This window comes from Lepidochelys olivacea (genome assembly GCF_965140295.1).
Source record: "Lepidochelys olivacea isolate rLepOli2 genome assembly, chromosome: 4".
NCBI classification, from domain to species: Eukaryota; Metazoa; Chordata; order Testudines; family Cheloniidae; genus Lepidochelys; species Lepidochelys olivacea.
In genome coordinates, this window is record NC_140414.1 from 25575408 (window position 1) to 25596696 (window position 21289).

A 21289-nucleotide genomic window follows, 5' to 3' on the forward strand; every position below is an offset into this window, starting at 1 on the left:
TATACAGTTGCAAATCATTCCACAAATAATAAATTTGTTATATGAATTTAGTGCTACTTATTTCTTGTGAAAACTGTTCAAAATATTTTAATATAAATCATAAAAGCCAAAAATCAGGATTACCAAGAAGCATTTAAATAAGTATCTTAATTTTTTGGAGGTGCAGAGTACTTGCAATTCTTATTGAAGTTCATATTTCAACTTTACCTTGATATAATTTGTCTTAAATAGTACAGTGTGTATACATAATACACATGTATATAAGAACGCATGCTTAGCTTCATTCTTGATCTTCTTATTATCAGCACTTTTAAAATAGATGCATTATCTAGTTTTAATGTACTTGACATTATCGCATATGAATGGAGTTTGAGATAACAATGCACAAGCCTCAACCATGATGATCAAATAAACAGCCTAGCCTTGGTATGAGATTTTTTTTTCCCCAAAAAATATTTGGCATGACATTAGTCTGTCAAACCATAATGAACAGTTAGAGAATAGTATATAATAATGATATGAAGAAATGTAAAATACCAACATGAAAGTAATATAACTATGTTTTTAAACTCAAATTGTAACAAATATGAGTAAGTGCAATTCATTTTATTCATCACAAGCATTTTTATATGTAAAAGGTTGCTTCATATGTATGTAGCTTATGCAATTTTGTTTATATTGTATAGTGCTGTTGTAATAGTTTGTGAAATACTACATTCAGAAGAACCTCAGCAATTCACGCAAACTGATCCCAAATTAAGCATACAATGGAGCACCCACACCACAATGTGCTTTGTTCACTTATTTTGAAAAATAGTTCTTCACTGTGTAGTAGAGATGCAGTAAATTTTGTAAAAATAATGGTCTTAGTATAGGAACCTCTTTACAATGCTCTGTAATAAAAGCTTTGCTGGGAAAAGGCATGAGACTCTCAGATGTTTTGGGAATAGTGTTCAGTTTGTATATTAGCTAACCTAGAATTAATAAGGTTGTTCTGTAGTAGAGATTTAAAGAAAAACTGGTGTTATCAGTTAACTATTTTATACCTATACTACCTGGTTTTCGTAAGTATATTTTTTTCTTCTCTCCATTCTCTGTTGCCAGATTTATTTATGTATGTATTTATTTGTTTAACGTTGATGGTATTGCAATGGTCTAGTTTCCTTTTCATGCATAACTATGGTGTGTCTGTGGCACAAATTGGCAATGCTCTCTAATCTTTCAGTAGAAGGTCTTGGTAATAAGCTGAATATGAGAAGTACCAGCTCAGTATTTGGAGAGTTCATTTACTTGTAGATGACTAAGTCAATGACTAGCACATTCATTAAACTGAGAGTCCCTGATACCTGACTTTGACTGTCCAATTGGAAGGTAAAGCCCATAGCAATCTTTCCACAAAACAAGGAAAACTTAGTTCTGTGGCCATCATTTCTTTCCTCAGTGAAAAGAGGTTCTGATGCATGTGTGAAACATTGCTAAATATGTAGTACCTGCAATTGAGGGATCTGTATTTAGGAATAAAGCTTATTTTTATGGTTGAAGCGGTCAAACAGTGACTTCTAACAATTCCCTTATAATCCAAATTTCAGATATAGGGTTAAAGGTAAAAAATAGCAATAAATTACAAAAAAAACCTAACCAAAAAACCCAAAACCCTATGTCGTGAGGGTAGCCATCTTAGTTTGGTTTGTGGTCCAAAACCATGTGCAGTTGGAAGCCAGTTTGCAAATAAGTCTTTAATTTTTCCGCTGAGCATTCACAACCACCATATCAAAAAAAAATGTCAGCTTCAGCTGAAGGTACATGTTTAAATACCATCGGATTCCCTTTCCAAATAACCTGGTGGAACATACATTGAAGATGCAAGTCATGATGAATGCCAATTCATTTGGGTTAGTTTTTTTAGCTCCTTGGAGAAGCAATCAGTTTCTGAGTAAATTTCACTTTTTTTTTTTTTTTACTGACTGAAATTAATCTCCTCCTGACCTCTCAAAAACTAGATGGGTTACTCGGTCATTGTGTGTTTTTCTGTGTAAAATACTTTAACACTTTTCAATACCATGAGCATGTTTTCTGAAACAATTAAATATGTCCTTTCCAAAGTGATGTATACTATGTATAACCGATTAAGTGAGCTGTAGCTCACGAAAGCTTATGCTCAAATAAATTTTAGTCTCTAAGGTGCCACAAGTACTCCTTTTCTTTTTGCGGATACAGACTAACATGGCTGCTACTCTGGAACATGTATAACTTTGTCTTTTTAACAATGTGAAAGAAGTTGAGCTGAGTTCATTCTTATTATTGGCATTCACCTCTACAAAGGTCCCTGCTACAACCAAGCTAAGACTTTGGGGGACTGAATATTCCAGTTCTCCCAGATTAAGCTATGGCCCTGATACTGCAACTGCTTGCTACTTGATGTCGTTCCATTCGTCATTATCAATTAAAAGGGAAAAAAAATATTTAAGTCTGCAGTTGATAGAACATGGTTTCAGGATTGGGCCTGTTATCTAATGGGTATCAAGCCAAATTGCACCCTCAGTTGCATCCTACAACACCAGTGAAATCCATGAGATCTTGAACTCAGAAAAGTTTGTGTGGATGTCACATTAGGAAAAAATGGCCCATTGTCTTCTTAGGCACAGCATTACCACAAATCCCTCCATGGCATGTACTCCAGCTTTGTTTATAATATATAAAGTAATTTACAGAAAAATTCCAAGAAAAATATTTTGTATTAGCATAATCCCTCCTCCCACATATACCTCAGGCGTAAGCTTTACGATTCATCAGCTTGTTGAACTGAACTCTCATGGTGAATATAACCATATGTCAGCTGTATTAATTCTATCACAATCTCATATCAGTGCAGCCCTCTGCATGACTCATACGCTGTGTGTGTTGGGAGACAGACCTCTTTGTAATAACCGGTGGAAGCTTAGGACTCAAGTGCTCTTCTGGATGCCTCTATTTTCAAATGTTATGTGGAAAATAGATAATAAAAATAAATAGAGCACCGAATGGGGAATATGTTGCTCCTAAACTGCTGACATTACCATGCCTTGACGTGGAGGGATTAAATGAAAGGAGAATATTGCACCTATTTTGTAGTGGAAAACTGAAAATATTTCATATGTATGATTTTTTTAAACCACAAATTGGAAATTTGAGATTATCAATTTTTAAAAATTAATACACGCACTGAAAATTTTCAGGAAAAGAACTGAGAATTTGATGAAATGCAAAGGAAAAAAGGTGATTGTTTTAAATTAAAATGCACACCATATTTATCTGTTTCTAAGTCCTATCTAGCTGACAATAGGCTACTAATTATTTTTGACTGACATCAATGGCAGCATGAATATGTAGGTGGTTTTGTTAACAATGGGACCATTGGTTCACATGTCTGAAACATAGCATTGAATATTTACCTCTGCTTTTCTTTAGCACAAAATATATTGCACTTCTTAAATTTAGGATGGCTGAAAACCATACATAAGAGCACTTACGAGATATTTGAAAAAGTCTGCTGAAGCACTCTTTAATTTTTTGTTGTTGTTTAGAATTTATATACAGGACTGATACTTGGCAATGCAATGAAGGAGGCTGCCATTTTCACTCTCACTTACTATTCAGGTCACAAGCCACTTGGCATAATACTTTATTTAGGTGAAGCAAGAGCTTTGTGTATATTCTGCACTTTAATGTTGATTTTGCAATTCAAAAAGCCTTTTTAATAGCAATGTCCATATTTATTGTGTAAATTTGTAAATACAACTATATATATCAGAGGGTGGCTGGCTCGCCCTGTACATGAAGTAGTTCCAGCTTCCCTGTGCCAGAGCAAGTGCTCCCACTCTGGCCAGTTAAGAGGGCAGGGCAACACCTGAGGCAATAAAGGATAGAGAGAATCTGAGGGGCAGAGACCCCTGGGAGACAGAGGGACCTGGTGAGTTCCTCAGGAAAGAGGCAGGTGAGAGCTACCAGGGGATTATGGAGGGTCCTGGAAGGAAGCTGTAGGTGGTTTCTGGGGAAAGACGGAAGGCAATAGAGCAGCAAAGAAGGGTTTGCTGGCTGACATCCCAAAGCCAAAGAGCCAGGGCCAGACAGCAGCAGCGGGAGTCTCCTGCTTACTTCTAAGCTGGAGATGTAGCCAAGGGCCAGAGAACTCTGAAGGCTGGAGAGCATCAGAGGAATCTGCCCACTGACATATTCAGGGCCAGAGTGCTGGACCTAAGGGAACAGGGAGAGGGAAAGATGCTTCCCTGGTGAAGATCATTTCCCAGCAGAGAGCTTGTGCAGAGTTACCACTGAGAAGAGTGGGCTCACACTCCAGTTGGAAGTGGTGGGGTGGCCATCTTGACAGAGGGACAGGTGAGATTGGTGAGGAGCCTCGAGTGTGGCAGAAGATGCTGGCTTGTGGAATGTTACGTCATGGGGTTTTGAGGATAATATGCACTGGGATGATAGATGGACTCTGTGGAGGACTTTTGTTATGAACTGAACTGTACTATGGTTTTGATAATAAACTGGCCCCACAGAAGGGCATTATTGAAGCAAGGGGGCCTGAAGTGGAGTTCTTGGGTTACCTGAGAGGGCACACTTGTGCCACAGCCTACCTCAGGAGTTTGCCCCTTGGTGGGGCTGCCATTTGATGAAGTGAGCTGTAGCTCACGAAAGCTCATGCTCAAATAAATTGGTTAGTCTCTAAGGTGCCACAAGTACTCCTTTTCTTTTTACCATATTATTGTTTCATAAAAACTAGAGCAATAATAAATATTAACTATGGTAGCTCTCTCCTTTGTCTCCCACAGCATCTTCTGTGTAGATTGTAGATCTCTCTAAATATTGTCTCTGGTAGATTATAAACTCTCCAGGGCAGAGATTGTCTTAATATCTGTGCCTTTTACCAAGTCAAGTGTCTGGTCAGTGCTGAACAAATACATAACTTTGTCCTAGAATTGATTTAAATATATGTTTATCTTGCTAAAATTATGTAATGCACCTCTTGCTTTAAATTATACAGTTGTTACTAACACATGTTTACTGTACAATAGTTGATTTGTCCAGTACAAAGAGTGTCATTACCACATTATATATACAAACAGTGCAGATTCATTACTATTCACTACTTTTTTCTATTGTTATTTATTTGTATTACAGCAAGGCCAATGGCCCACATTAGGATGATCTGTTGTGCTGGGACATGTACAAATATGTAGGAAAACACATTTCCTGCTCTGAGGAGCTTACAAAGATTGACATTTTAAGATGACAACCTCATATGTTGTGTACATAGGTGAAAGTCCGTTGACAACCCAAAAGCCAGTGTTTGTGATCCTAAGTGTTTCACCACCTTCAGAACTATGCGCCTTTTAAGGCTTGCAGGATTGGAATGCCCTGCTGCATTTCAGAATGTGTTCATCACCATCAAGTGTCATAATCTTATCTATGTATACTGGGGCTTAATCTTAAATGAAGAGTAAAAACTAAATGAAAAAGTTAGAGGAGCATTAATAAGATTTTTGCAAGTCTTTTCCCATAGTGGGATTTGCTGCTCTGACTGTAATGACCAGGGCAAAGGACAGTTCAGAAGTTCTCCAAGGCAAGGAGGCTAATTGAGTCCATGGCTGAGCTTAGTTGTCAAAAATGTAAATGTGCAATAATGCACCTAATTTGGGCGGGGGAAAGGACCACCCTGTTTCAGAATGTCAAGTTCATAACACCCACTTAATACTTGAAGGATATACTGTCTAATTTCCAGAACTGTCCCTTCTTTAAGTTTACAGATTGTTTGTGTTGTATTACAGATTCATGTTTATTCTCTTGGTATGACCCTTTATTGGGGAGCTGACCATGAAGTCCCTCAAAGCCAAGTAAGTATTTTTTTAAGACTTCTTTTATAAAATCTCACCATTTTAAAATTTTAAAATGGGGTTTGTTTGATAACCTCCTCCACGTTTCTAAAAAAAACAGAGTAACAGGGCAAGGTAAACCCTTGGGATGCTGGTGGGACTGGTGAGACTAAGTGAAAAGCAGGAGTTTTTACATAGTTTGGGTTTTTGTAATTTACATAATTACAAGGTGCTTGTGAGAGGGGAAAGATGTCCCAAGGAGCAGAATTTAGGGCTTGTTCCTCAAGCCCTCACTCATGTGAGTAGTTCCATACATATAATGGGACTACTCTAATGAGTAAGAGCTGCAGAATTAAGCCTTTTGGGGCATGAACCCAAGAGGTACGAGAACTTGCAACTCCCATTGCAGTCATTTCGCAGTCACGGGGGGTTCCAGGTTCTCAGTCTTCCCAGGATCAGGCCTAAATATGTAGGGTTAGAGGTAAAATGTTCTTACCTGAAGTAGTTTCCTCTTGAATACTGAGGCTTGGTGGCTGAACTGTGGACTTCCAAGTTATGGGTACTTAAAGGTGAGCTTACCAGAGTCTTACTGCAACAGACAAGAGAAAGACTGTTGATGTATTCTGTGATCCTGCAGCTGCAGAATTTGTCACTGAATTCACTCTTAACCATAACGCCGCTGAGAGCAGGGGGTTTTGCTGTAGAATTAAAGACTTTTTTTACCACAGAATCCACAGAGCTTTGATTGTAGTGAAGCAGCTTGCTTTGTCCATTATAAGACAAAACTACTGTTCTTCTCTAATTAATACTCTTCACTGTTTCTATTCTGGTTGTTTGCTTCTTTATTTTTCTTGATTAGGGGTACCATAGTGTTGGTTTGAAGCAGAGAAAGCACTGGCATTGTCTTCCACTTTGAAGTTATGTGAAGTCAACTTTGCCCTTATGTCTCCCAATGAACCACAGCTGTTTAAGTCTTATAAAAAACAACTTGCTTGTATATCATGCTGTGAATCTATCAGAAGAAAAATCGTATTTCTGTTTTATTAAGGATTCTAAAATGGGTTGCTTTTTGTTTGTCATATTGAAATTTCTTTAATGCTGTATAGTAAAAAAGTATTTGTGATTTACTTAAAAAGATACTAACCACTGTGCTCCATTTGGCCCGAATATAATTTCTGTGAGCCTAAGGTAGGCATGTTTGGGTGAATTCATTACATGACTGCCTCTGAAGGGAGAGTACTTGTTGAGAATAGGGAGTAGACTTCTTTGCTGTTGACTTGCCAGCATCTTCAGACACAGTTATGGCCTGGTTAGAGCTTAACCTCATTGCTCAATTTGATTATCTCGTATACAGTATGTGCACCTGTCAGAACTCCTTCAGTCAGGTTTGGGAGGATTTACTCTTTAGCATTTGACTCATCTTCTTCCAGAGCTCTTTCATCTTAGGAAACAAAAAATAAAACAAACAAAAAAAACCCACACAACAACTACACTTTAAGTCAATAGCTGAAGTGGTTGGAGGAGACTGAAAAATTAGGAGTCTGTATCCAGAAAGTAGATTCAGTGATGAGGTAGGGATATGCAGATATTATATGTTCGGCCTGACTCCTGCTCAGATGTGGGTGAAAAAACAGGTTTCAGCACAAAACTTACTCAGCTGCTAAAAGATGTATTATTATTACTACTAATTAAATGGAGAAAGCTGTTGATACAGTGTTATGGCTGAGAAATAAAGGGAAAGATTTTCAAAGGCAGTGAGGGCAGTTACTCCTTTGATTAGGATTCAAGCACTGACGTATTTCAGCCCTAATAGCTGAATTTTTGGGAAAAACTAGCTATTGAACATAGGGATTTATAATGAATGCTTTCATTACTGTAACTATATTGTGGCTTTGGTGATATTATAACCTAAAAAAGAAAACCTACCATTTTAAAAACCATTATTTCCTCCCAAAACCAAAGAGTTATCTAGTTGCATGCAGGGATCATTTGGTTAGAATGGAAAAACAAAGCATGCTCTGAAGAGTTTCATCCAGAAGTTCATTATGCTGTGCTAACGGACTCTTTGGGTGGTTACAGATTGTCATTGACTTCTTCATTCAAAGCACATGCTTCTGGCGTTTACAAAGTGTCATCTCTTTCATGATAGTATTGATATATTCTGTAACTACTAGGATATTTTTAGAAAAATATATTCCTTCAATATTATTTATATAACTATAGCACCTTGAGATGCCAACAGAGATCATGGCTGCATTGTAGTAGGTGAGTTCCATAATAAGAGACAGTCCCCATTCCGAAGAATTAACACTTTAAAAAGACAAGACTGACAAAAATGTGGGAGTATTATGAACCCCATTTTACCTAGGGCAAACTGAGACACAGAGAGAGACTGTAACTTGCCCAATGTCATCATGCTAGTTTGTGGCAGACCTGGAATTGATTCCCAATCCTGTGCCTTAACCATGAGACCAAAGACCAATTATTATTATTTATTATTTGTATTACGGTCGTGCCCTATAGCCCATGGACCATGACCCCATTGTGCTAGACATTGTACAAACATAGGACAAAAAAACCATCCCTGCTCTGAGCGGCTTGCGATTCTTTCCTTCATTTTGTACGTTCTGTAGCTAAAGGTAAGGGCCAGATTGTGGCTGACCCTATGTGGGTGTACAAGTTTGGGGAAGAGGATACAAAGATCTCCCCGCTCTTTTGGGCTCCACTTCTGGGACTACGCCCAATCCCCGGTCCTTTATATGTTTGATGGTCAGGATTTGAAGAGTCCTAGTGTGGGTAATGACACTAGATTCCATAAAAGGGAAAGACTGTGACTCTACTCCTGCATATGCAGCGTCCAGCAGAACAGGGATTATATGGGAGAGAGCAAACTGTGCTCATTAAAAGGATGGATCATCTGCTCCCATATGCCTGAGGGGGTGTGCGTTGCTACACAGCAGTTCTGTAACCCCTGGCTCAGCTCTGGCTGTGGCATATAATATACCCCCTACTATAGACTGCTTCTTAATTTGTCTCGTGTATGTGTAACATCAGTATAGATTGCACAATGTTTTTGTAATGGGGAAAGTGCTGTGGGCTTTTCCCTTTTCCTTCATTCTCAAAATCAGCTGACCTGCTCTACTTCATAATCTGAAGAAATGGGAGAAAGAGGGGGGTGGAATCACCCTGAGGCAGAGACCAGGTATGGATAATTTCAGCCCAAAAGGTGAATGTTTTAGAAAGTTGCAAGCTACTGAAGACAGAAAGGTACAATGGAAACATGGAGGGAATTGGCTATAGCTGTTGTGAGCACTTCAGCTACTTTAAAAAGAGAATCAACTGTTGTCACCCTAGAATAGAGCAACTTTCATCTGGTGAATTTATCTTACCCCTCCTGTAAGTATGTGGTAAGTGCTAGTAGCTAACATTCCAGTAGAGCTCAAAGATCTACCTTTATAAAAAGTTAAAATACTTAAATCTTCACCATTTAATTTGTCTTTAATCCTGGAAGCTTTTCCATTGTAACACAGATGTAAGATGTACAATTTATAAATCTTTGTTGATGTTCTTAGCCGATGGATATGTTGTTTTAGGTTCTTTGCTGTGTATCAGGTTTCATGCAAGAATGATTTCTGTGATTCGAGAGAGAGAGAAAAATTGTTCCCATAAAAAAAATGTACTGAAAGACAATAGTGCCTATTAGTTTGTATATGGTAAAAGCCTATATCAATGCTGTATGTTAAATGAGGCTGATGCTGAACAAATTTTTATAGTAAGCTTAAAAATAAATGGAAAGAAATACTGTGAAACTTAATAAAAGAAGTACTTGTGGCACCTTAGAGACTAACCAATTTATTTGAGCATAAGCTTTCGTGAGCTACAGCTTATGCTCAAATAAATTGGTTAGTCTCTAAGGTGCCACAAGTACTCCTTTTCTTTTTGCGAATACAGGCTAACACGGCTGTTACTCTGAAACCTGTGAAACTTAATGTGCTCAGTAAAGAACAACACACGACAAGGCATGTATTTCTTTGATAACCGCCCACCTTGGGTGCATAGTGAGACACAGTGCTGAAGGCCAAGTGTCTACAGTATCTGCAAAGTGGTGTTATCACTGACTACTGCATAGCTTGGAGTGTTATTCCACTTAGAATATGATAGGATTGACTGTTTGGATGGGAAGAAATTAAGGCTAAGTAGTTCCCAACCCTATGGGTGTTGTCCCATAATTGCAGGGCTTCACTTATTTAGCCAATTACTTTGCTCCCTGAGTCCTTACCCTTTTCTAATAATATCTAAAAACTTTTCTGGACTCTGGAAAGGATTTTTAAATATTTGATAATCTTGATAATAAATGCCATCTCCAATATAATTGCTAGCCATAAGGGACTTGGCGAGTCAATCCTACACCTTTCTGGAACATGAAAGTACAAATCCATTTGAAGTAAAATCTTGGACTAGCTAAAGGATTATGGAAGCCTTTTTAGTACACTTGTCAGATCTCATCAGCAAGTTCCTGCAACTACTGTCTCCAGGCCCCTTATGGTTAGCATTTACAATGAATATAGCTATTATTCAAGACTGTGTTTTAAAAATATTAATTAGCCCTAATGTCCTTGGTAGACAAGTATTATTATACTCAGTTTACAGATTGTGTGAATAGTCCAAGATGAAACAGGCTAGTGACAGAGCCAGCATTTAGATCTAGGATCCTGAATTGCAGTCCCCTGGATAACCACTAGATCATACTGCTTTCCCTACCAATGAGATGTGTTTGAGATGGAGCATATCAGGTGGAATTTTCAGAAGTACCAAAATGAATTAGTATTGCAGCTTTAGAAAATCAAGCCATTTGCATATGTGTTTGATAGATATTTAAGTGTTTTGTTTTTTTTTATTCCTCCTTTCCTTTGTAATCAGCCTATCAAGCTTGGGGATCACCTAAACAGCATACTGCTTGGCATGTGTGAAGATGTCATTTATGCCCGTGTGTCTGTACGGACAGTTCTGGATGCCTGCAGTGCCCACATAAGGAACAGTAATTGTGCACCTTCTTTCTCATATGTGAAACAGTTGGTTAAACTGGTTCTGGGAAGCCTCTCTGGGGTAAGTGTTTACAAGCAGTTGAGCAATAACTGAGAATTGCAAAAACATAGTGAAGAAATTGGTTCAAAGTCTCTCTCCAACCAGTCTTGCTTCTTGTTTGTAATTTTTTCCAACTTATATTAAAGGGACGCTCAAGTCTAAAAATTACACTTCTGTCTGAATGTATTTTACCTGCTTTTATCACAAGCAGCACCAGAAAGAGCAATTACTGAAAGATTAACGGAAAACATTGTGTTCTCTAATTTTTGTTAGTTTACTTTATGCATTTGGCAACACTATATATCGTCACTTTTGCAGTTTCCCTAATAAGGTCAGTTTCTCGTTGTGTTGGGTCTTCCACACAGTAATGGGAAGACACATTTTTTTAAAAATAGGAAATTGTGATTATAACAAAAATTTGAATAGATGCTATGGGGCAGGTGTTGAACACACTTGTTTTAGCTAACTGGATTTCGCATATGCTTTTTAAATTCTGTTGTGGACAGTTGTTTATTGAAGGAAATAAGGGAATCTGTCACCAGACTTCTGAGTTCTTCTGAGATTCTACCCAGCTGTCAGCCATTATTACTGACAGGGAATTCATATTATTATGACACACGCACTTGCTATTTTCATATGTAAAAGAAACTACATTAACTTATCTCACAAAGTTGCCATTCCTGACTGGCAACCTCTCCCTTCGCTACAATGTTACAACATATTCATGGGCTGGTTAAATAATTTTAGGACTCTGAATAGAAATGGAACTTACTAACTGTTAATGGTGTCAAACAGTACTTCTCCCAGTATTTTTCATTTATAAATTATCTCTAATGGCAATCAGACAACTCAAGCAAAGTATTTCTAGAGAATCTTGGATACTGTGGTTCTGATTCACTGCTATGTTACTACAGTATTATACTGCTTCAACCCTTTGGAACTCAATGAGTTATTACACTGGTGTAAAAATGGCTCCCTGGACACATGCCACCAGTATGATCACAGAAAAGTACATTGCTTGATATCCTGTTTCTTGTGATGGGAGAGTCCAGTGCTGTCAGGGCCTTTCTAATCTGGTTGGTAAATTGCTGCATGAAGAGATACGACTCTGGCTCAGTTGGATCTCCAGCCGTCATTGATTCCATACCCACGGGCCCTCCAGAGAGAGTGCTGTGGGGCATACTCTGGTCTCGGTCAGCCTAAGCATGGCAGCTGAATCTGTCTCTCTCCAGCGATCATCAATGTGGTATCTGCGCTCCTCCATGGTAACTCAATGTAGCTGTTCTTCTACAATGCAGAGCAAGAGGCAGTAATTGAGACAATCAGGCCCCAGCAAATTCAGAGCTTTTAAAATAGGATTGGACTGTGACCTAGATAGAGCAGAACCAGTAGAGTGCAGAGCACTAGTGTGAGTGGTCTTGTATGATGTCTCTTCCTTAGCAGGTGAGTTGATCTGTGTTGTATCAGTCTTAATTGCCATGTGGCTTTCATAGTGAGTCCCAGCTAATACTGCATTAGAGTAGCATTAGCCTGGAGGCAACAAAGATGTAAATGACTTTCACCAGCCCTTTATCTTGGCCAGCATCGGTGGAAAAGATAGTAGTGGCTGAAAATGCTTATCTGGAAGTTCCAGGATCAAAGGTGAATCCATCAAAAGCCCGTTTGGGCACCATCTTAATAAGTGGGAGGGGTGTTAAAAAAAAAAAACTTCAGTTGAGGTGTTGCTTGTTGAGATTCTGCTAGTTCTTGTGTTTCCCTCTACCAATCAACATCACCTGTGTTTTGCCTGAACAGAGTCTTAGCCAGCTATCTTTCATCTGTCTCCCTGTTTCACCAAGTCATTGGAATATCTGAGACTACACTGTTCACACTAAGCAAGAAAGGAAAATAGAACTGGGTATCATCAGAATGTTGGTGACCTCATGGTGCAGTTGTTTTCTTTATGCATTGGGCTAGTCTTCACTCCCCAGTTTCATTCCAGTGTACGCAAATAGGTCCCGTTGCTGTTTGTTTCTGTACATATCTTTTGAAACGTTAACTTAATGATGTACATACACTATTTATATATGGAAACTATGCTGCTCTTGCTCAGGATTATATAGAGCATCCAGTTTAGAAATGTGTTCCTGTACATATCTGTTGACCCTGATTAGGCATTGTTGTACTGTAAATGTTTCCTCTTGAACTGTATAGGAAATCATCCATTGAAATGTAAAACATTTTAAAATGTCATTGGGTGCATTTACTTTTTAAAATATTTTGTAAAGGGTGAGCGGGGAGATCACTGATTGAATCTATTTAATATTAGTTGGGGTGCATTGTAATTGTACTAGATAGAAAGTAGCTTGATTTTTCACAAGCTTCAATGCTAATTCCTTAGTTAGTTTCTAATTTACAGAAAGGCTAGGGTAAAAATTATCAGTGCAATTTAAAGAGATTCTTTGAATTATTTGTGTGCAAGTATCCAGAATCAGATAAATATATGTATTGAATTAACTTTTTTCTAAAAGTGTGGAAGCTGTGATAAAATATCTCAAGAGTTGGAATTTCCTTTTTTGTTCTTTGAATTATGGAAACACTGAAGGAAACACTTTTCTGAAATTATTAAAGCTACTGTATGGGCATCCAACATAGCTACTGTGGGTACCAGCCTAAAATATCATCCATAAGCTTGCATTTAATAGTAGGTACAAACCATAACTTGGCAAATTAACCCTGAAAATGCACATCATGGAATATCTAAAGCTATTTTAATTCTTCTAGTTCCAATTTACTGTAATGGAACATATTTGTGTTGTAGATTTATGGAGTTATTTTCTGTTTATTTGGGGGGGGGAAAGTATGCCAAACATGTATTGAACAAATATTACTAAAGTGATACTAATAAGGGAAGGGTTCCTAAAAGATAACCCTGGGGGAAATCCAAATTGATAATCCCAATTCAATGAAGAAATTCTGAATTTCCACAGACAAACTAATGTAAATATTGGATATTACTTCTGTTGAACGTTTATTTGCCTGAGAAAGGCAATGTCCTGCTAAATGTGCTAGCCTTTTGTCCTGAAATATCCAGTCTTCATGCTAACATGGTCTTTTCAGAACACTTGACTTTGTATTACTGCCTGTTTACAGGTCGATCAGCTTTCCTGCAATGGAGAAAGAAAATTACAGACAGACAGAAGCCAGGCCATTCGGGATAGGCTGAGAGGGAAGGGACTCCCCACAGGTAAATGCTCCTTGGTGGTCAAGATGATGAAAGCCTTGTGGAAGAAATCTAGGATTCTTAGCCAGCCAAAAGCCTGTCCCATTGATAGCAGGTGAATAAGAATTGTGTAGAACATAATTTTTAAAGACATGCAATCAAACTGAGTGTTGAGCTTGGGCTCACTCACGTGCCAGGTATCTAGAGTGAGATATCTGATAAAGAATAATTAACCACTGGAACAATTTGCCAATTCGCCATCACCTGAAATCTTTAAATCAAGACTATATGTCTTCTAAAAATTATGTTCTCGGTCAACCAGAAATTATGGGTTTGAACTAGGACTCATATTTTTCCTGCATTGTACAGGAGTCCAGACTAAATTATCATAATGGTCAATTCTCGCCTAAAAATACATGCATGCAAATGTAGTATCTCGCTACCAGCAGTTACTGCTCACTTCTCAAACAGGGAATAGACACAATTGCTTAGATTTATCATTGCACAGAAGGTATATAGGGTGTTCAACTCTTCACATGTTACTATCAGTCTTTGCCCATCTGCCACTACCAAACAGGGTACAAAAGTATTTTACTCTCTGTTGTTCAGCTCTTATATATTTTACTTTTGTGTTGTTTAAAAAACATAGTAGCCTGGAAGGGATTACAAGCATCAAGATAGCTACTAGGATCGCCAGTAGTGCTAGAAACTACAAAGAAGGCAAAACTAGGCTGGACCATGGCCCTGCAACTGTTCTGTACTGACTGGAGATTCAGGGCTAGGTGCTGAGAGGGAATGGTAGGCTGCTCTTCCAAAGAAGTTTCTCTTAAGAGCCTTCCTTTGCTGATTTTTTTTCCTGCTGTCCTCTATAGGCAGTATGCTTTAGGAACAGTTAATGATGCAGTATCCCTTCTGTCTCACTCTCGCGCGTGCCCTACTATCACTGGTTTCTACAGCCATAATATAGTACTGTACTTAGTACCTTAGTTTTTTTGCAACATTTGTTTGTTTCCCTACCACCACAAGAAATATAATTGTCCTTAACTTAAAATCTCTTCTCAAGTGAGTGTGTATTTCCTATTTGTTTGGATTGTTCCTTTTTGTTCATATACACACAACTTATAAGACTGTCTTTAGCAGAAGTAATTTTATGTCTACAGTCTTAAGCTTTGTTGTTAACATAGTTATATTTGGGTTTTACTGCTTACCTTCAGAGATTGGTACTATAACAAGCCATCTTGTTATAGCATCTTCATGAGTTTCTGGCTCAGTTCTAGTGTGTAATAGTATCTGTTTAATTTCTAGCATGTCCTCTCTCTAGGGACTATGTCTTGTATTTGCAGGGGAAGGATGAGCTAATCTAACAGGTGTTTTCCCACTGTAACCTGTGTGATTTATTTGTAAAACAACATAGGACAGGATATTCTTCCGCTCACCCTGCTTTCTCTGCATCACTCGGTACATATGATACCTGCTCCTCTGAACTTGTTGAGAAGGGAATTTTTAAAAAAATATTTACTCAGAAAGTTCAGCTGAAATGCAGCATCTGGCTCCGAGGTTCTGCAGAGTTAAAGGTTTGGCTGGCCACTTTGCCCTCACTTGGCTTCATAACCTGCGTTGTATGCTCCAAGATGCCAAAAATAACAGGATTCTTTTAGTGCTGATTTATCTTGCGGTCTCCTGGAGTGAAGAAGAGTGTTCATTAGGATTTCCTTGAGGTGGAAGAGTCGACGTTACACAGCCACTCTCTGTGAGCAAGCTCACCACCCTCAGGTTGGTAAGGGATCTCTTGATCCAAGTCAGTACTCCTCTTCTGTGCTACGTCCCCCTATCCAGGGGATGTCGCATTGTCTAATGAGCCCGTGCTATTTACACCTCCACACGCACCAAGTGCATGTAGTGCTTTATGGAGGGTGCTGGACTGACAGCCCTGGAAACTAAAGTCCTCTATCCACAGAGCAAGTACATCATGGTAGCAGCAGGTACTGTGGTGATAAGGCTCATATAAGAACCTGGTTAAATAGAAAGTAGTGTATAGTCCTCACTTAACGTACCTCAACCTGAGAAGGAGGAGTGACCATGTGATTCAGTGACTATGTCCTTTCAGTCCTTGCCCTTCTGTAAGATCTTCACCAGCAATGCAATTGTAGGGATTTTTGTGATATGGATGTGGGATGAGAGGTTGTTGAGACCTCCAGTATATTTCATAGAGACCACCAGCCAGCTTTCAGATGGACCAGGTTTGAGCCAGTTATACGTAGGTGATGAAATGCTCACTGTCTCGTTATAATTCCCTGGAGCCATTCCATTATGCAAAGACCTAAAGTGTTGTTCATCCTTCCCAAGATTACAAAATATCCACCTCTCAAACCACACCACAGAAAGAGAGAAAAGAAGCTTTCTGAAAAAAAGAGTGAATGAAAGAGAAGAGAAGATAGGAAAAAATGAATAAGCAAAAGAAGTGGAACCATCCTTTGGCTCCCATATGTTCAGATGACAAGCACTTAGAATGCTTTGGGTGCTGTATAAATGCTTGACATCATTTTGAATGTCCAAGCGTCACTGTTGTAGAGTGAGCAAAATCCATTCACCTCCCTCAAAATCTGACTCTCAAAGGATTAATTCAAGAAATAGTTCTTGAATTAATAATAATTCAAGAAATAGTTATTCAAGAAATACTTCTCTGGACAGATGGTGCTATCAACTTGTGAGAGTTTATTTCAGCTACCAAGCCCACTTCTGTGCTAGGCTGGTGTTATATGGATAAGGTTCCCCCTGGCTATAAAAACTTTTACTCCTGGGGGGATTCTGTGTGACTGTACACCAGCAGAAAATGCCCCATCCCTCCCGCCCCGCCCCCCGCAGAATTCCTGTGCTTCCCTGCAAAAAATGGCAGGGAACCAAAGGGAAGCTGCGTGTCAGGGGTGGGAGGGATTCGCACTTGGAACCAGGGTACCACTGAGCCCACCTGACCCACCAGCCTGAGCTCCCTTTACACTGTACTGCTGTGATAGGCTCTCAGTCCCCTTCCAGCGCACACACAGGTGGAAACACACCCAGCTGCACCTTCACACAGATGTTGAGATCCGCTCTGCATGGGAAGGCTCAGCTAAGGAACTGCCCAGTTACTCAAGTGCACACACCCCTTAGAAGGGTCAACCCAAAATTATACCGTCTTGCACTGCACAGAGAACTGTGCAGCGTAAGCTGATGAAATTCGCTCCCTCTCTCAGTTCTGTCCTTGTTTCTCAGGTGTTTCCAGCAATCTTCTCAGGTGGGGAGTCCGTGAAGAAGAACCATGATGATGTTACTCCCCAGTCTTAAATAGCTTTTGCATATGGTGGGTACCCTTTGTCTCCAGGCTTAGTTGGTTCCCATGCCTTTCCGTGGAAAAACACTGGTATTCCAAGATGGAGTCTAGGGCCGGGTGACTTGGTCACATGTCCCTGTAGGGCCACAGCAGCTATGTCTAGGAGGCTGTTTGTAGCATCCTTAGGAAGGCTCACTGATGGGAGATTAGCATCTTCTAAGACCTATTGTTCTCCCTGATGGCCCTTCCTAGCTAGCCATCTAGACTGAGTGCATTCTGCCTGGTGGGCGTTCTCCAGGTCTAAACACATTTGTAATAGATGCATAGACAATATTCCTAACCTCATGATCCTTGCATACAAATAGGATAATCATATTCAGTAAATCCTAACCTTTTCAATGACATCTCACATGACTTATCTTCTATAAAATACGTCATCGTTATGCCATAATCATATCATAACAATATCTCTGTGAAGAATATGGGGCATAGTGTCATAGAGGTGACCACGGGCTCAGTTTTTTGGGGGGATTGCCCCCCCAAACAGAGGTGAGGCATGGTGGGCACGCAGGGTTACGTGCCACTGCCCTCTCCCCCTCCCCCGGCCCCTCGTTTCTGCAAGCGCGGAGCTGCCCAGCTGGAGGAGGCTGTCTCTCAGCTCTGCGGACTGAGCAGCTGAACGCCACCTCCTGAGTCCTAGTGCCAGTCATGCTCCCCTTCCGTCTGCTGGGAGCCTTCCTGTTTTCTGTACAACAGCGAGCGCCTGGGGCGGAGCTGGGTAAGCGGGGGAGGAAGAGCCAGTGGGGTGGAATAGGGTGGGGGAAGGGAATGTGGGAGTGAGGGGAGGGGGGTGGAGAAGAATAGGGGAAGCGGGAGCCCAGCATGCGGCATCCCCTCAGCAGCAGCTGGGGCTCCCCCGTTAAGTAGGCTCATTGAACCCTCACCCTGACAAGCCCCATCTCCCCCCACCTAGACCCCTCTGATGAGCCCCTCATACCCAGACCCCACTGATCCTCAACCAGCTGCACCTGGACCCCCACCCATCAAGCCCCACTCCCCCAGCACCTGGACCCGCCCTATTAAGCCCCCCACACCCAGACCTTGCCTGCTGAGCCCCAACCACCTTCTCCTGGATCCCCCGCAGAGTCCCACTGTCCCTGCACCTGGAACCCGCCAACGCGCCCCTGTGCATCCAGATCTCCCACCGAGCCACCCACACCCAGATTGCCCCCCACAGAAACCTGGATCTCCCCACACTAAGCCCTTCCACACTTGGATCCCGCTTGGCTGAGCCTGGCCATTCACACTAGCACAGAGAGGCAGGGCCCCGGGCTGTTTCTGGGGCAGGCCCAGCCCTTACACTGTGTCAGGGTCAGGTGCAGCCTCACTGCCGAGTCCCTGCAGGGCCGTCCCTACCCATATGCAAAGCACGCAGCTGCGTAGGCCACCAGGAAACTTGGGGCACCACATTTCCTGGAGCCCTGCGCAGCTGCGTCCTGCTCCAGCCCCTGCTCTGCCTCTTCCCCATGGCCCCTGCCCCTGGTCCGCCCCCACCCCACCCCCACTCCCCTGAGGCCTCCAGCAGCGGTCGAGCCTGCACTCACTGGTGGTGGTAAGCAGAGCGACCCGGCCTCAGCCCGCTCTGCTGGTGAATACTGAGGGGCGGTTCCCCCCTGCCCACCAGCCCCCTCCCCCGCGGAGGCCTGGGGCTTGTCTTTTCCCCCTTCTACCCCCGTGGAGGCTTGGGGCACCAAAATGGCTAGGGACGGCCCTAAGTCCCTGTACTGAGGAAGGTGGGGGCTTCAGGGTGATCTCCCATCTCAAGGCAGTCAGGGGCCTGTGCTCCCCACTGCCATGCTAGAGCCACATTTATTTCTTGACAAATAAAATTTGCAGAATTTTAAAATATTGTGCCCATAATTTTTAATTTTTTGGCCAGAATTCCCTCAGATGTAAAAAACAAAATAACTGTGTTCTTACTATATTAAGTCCTTTTTCCTTCCCTGTCTTAAGAGACGAACCCAGATTCCTTTCTTTTCTCCGTCTGTTGGCTGCTTGTCCTGCTCCCATGCTGGTTTTCCTGCCTGGTCCACATTGTGTTCAAATCTTGAGTAATCTTTTTCTTCTGCCTACGGTGCATGCCCTCCAGATTCCCAGTGTCTTCTCCCGATCCTTCACCTCCTGGTGCTAGCTTTCAGTTCTGTTCTTCAATACATCTTGCTCTCAACACCATCTTCCAATTTACAGGTTCTCCTTCTCTTTGGTAGCTGCTGTACCTGATTCCCACCGTATTCAGTTCCTGGGGAATACGGAATCAGGATAGTAACCCTGAATGAGAATAATTCTCGGTTCCAATTTGGCATTTAACCATTTAAAAACTAGCAAGGAGCGAATCGAGATGATTATACAATAACTTACTGAGTGACAACCAGACTGCAGGAGACTCCAGAGAATTTACACCTTTGGTATTTCTATTTTTATAGCTATGTTCCTTGTGGTGGTTAGATGTTGTTTGTAATTATTAGAATTGGGAGCACTGGCTGTTGGGAGTCTGAAAGGACAGGAAACAGGAAGGAGGGGGGAGGAGTTGAGAGGCTGGGAGAGAGTGCCACAGAGGGTGCAGCAGCAGCTTGGAAAAGAGGTTTCCACTTCGAAAATAAAGTCCTGTTGAAGCTTGTTAGTACCTTGACTGGTCGATACAACAATTCCTATCATTGGTACTAATTCTGTCAATATCAGTGTAGCTTAGCTTCCTTTAAGGGTAGAGCTTCCAGCCTCTGGCAAAGCAAGTACTTGAATTTAGTACCAATTACATTAATGATAGTCCTGGAGTGAGGAACTTTGAGTAGAAAGCCAATATACAAATGTGCTTTAGAAAAGTAAATAAAGGACAATGTTGTCCTATCTCCTTTTTATATTATACAGTTTATCATTTGTGCGGACTTGAGACTGAATTGTTCAGTGTGGAAGTCATTAGGAAAATTTGTCACACATGGAACTAATATAATATATAGATGTGTCACAAGATATACACTATCAGCTTGAGAATGCTGAAGTGTTGTTATGCACAAATAACTAATTTCTGTTTCCAAAGACAGAATTCATGAATTAGTAGATTGATGTGCTGAATTGAGAAATATGCTTAGGTTGACATTTGTCATGTAATTTCCAGATCTTTCTGCAAAATCTTTGAAAACCATTGGCCTTTTGATCAGTTCATAAGCTACTTTCCTCAGTTCAAATCCCAGTTGCCATGACATAATAACTACTGCTGGGCAAATATCTCAAAATATTTCCCACTTCAGTTGTATAAATCAAATATTTTTGCACTCCTAAAATGCATAGAATGTTTTTAGCATTTTCTTTTTCTACGTTGTTACTCCTTTAAAAACAAAACAAAAAACTATTGCTATTTTTTTTAAAATGTGAATATTCACTCCAATAAAAAATTGAATTCACTTTACCCGGTTTGTCTTTGCTACTCTTTTAGATTCCCTGTCCATTAATATTAATATCCTAGTGAATGAATTTCTTGGCAGGGAAAGTGGGAGAAATAAACTTCAAGTAAATATTGGGAAATATTTGCAGATAGTGAGTTTTATACCCAAAACCATGAGTATTCATGCCATGGACCTATTTCTTGGCTGTCTGTTCAGCCACCAAGAAACCAAAAATGCAACCTGATTTTGTGTCCCATCTAAACTAATCTATGAACCATCTGTGCAGAGCCCTTTTAAAGTTACTGGGGTTTCAGGCACACTCAGGAGCCCATCCACTCACTTATTTAAATCAGGTCCTATTTGTTGAGCTCTAATTGTTAGGGAAATCTTGGCCATG

The 21289-nt window shown here is 40.5% G+C and overlaps 1 protein-coding gene across 10 annotated transcripts in view; it reads left to right on the top strand.

Annotated features, from left to right (window-relative positions):
- PTPN13 (protein tyrosine phosphatase non-receptor type 13) overlaps nt 1-21289 on the top strand; it is a 185796-nt gene that overhangs the window by 64050 nt on the left and 100457 nt on the right. For all 10 annotated transcript variants that reach the window (XM_084626909.1, XM_084626914.1, XM_084626915.1 and 7 more), the window contains exons 4-6: nt 5811-5876; nt 10776-10961; nt 14073-14166. In XM_084626909.1, the coding sequence (XP_084483035.1) occupies nt 5811-5876; nt 10776-10961; nt 14073-14166 (346 nt within the window). The remainder of the gene's footprint in view (nt 1-5810; nt 5877-10775; nt 10962-14072; nt 14167-21289) is intronic.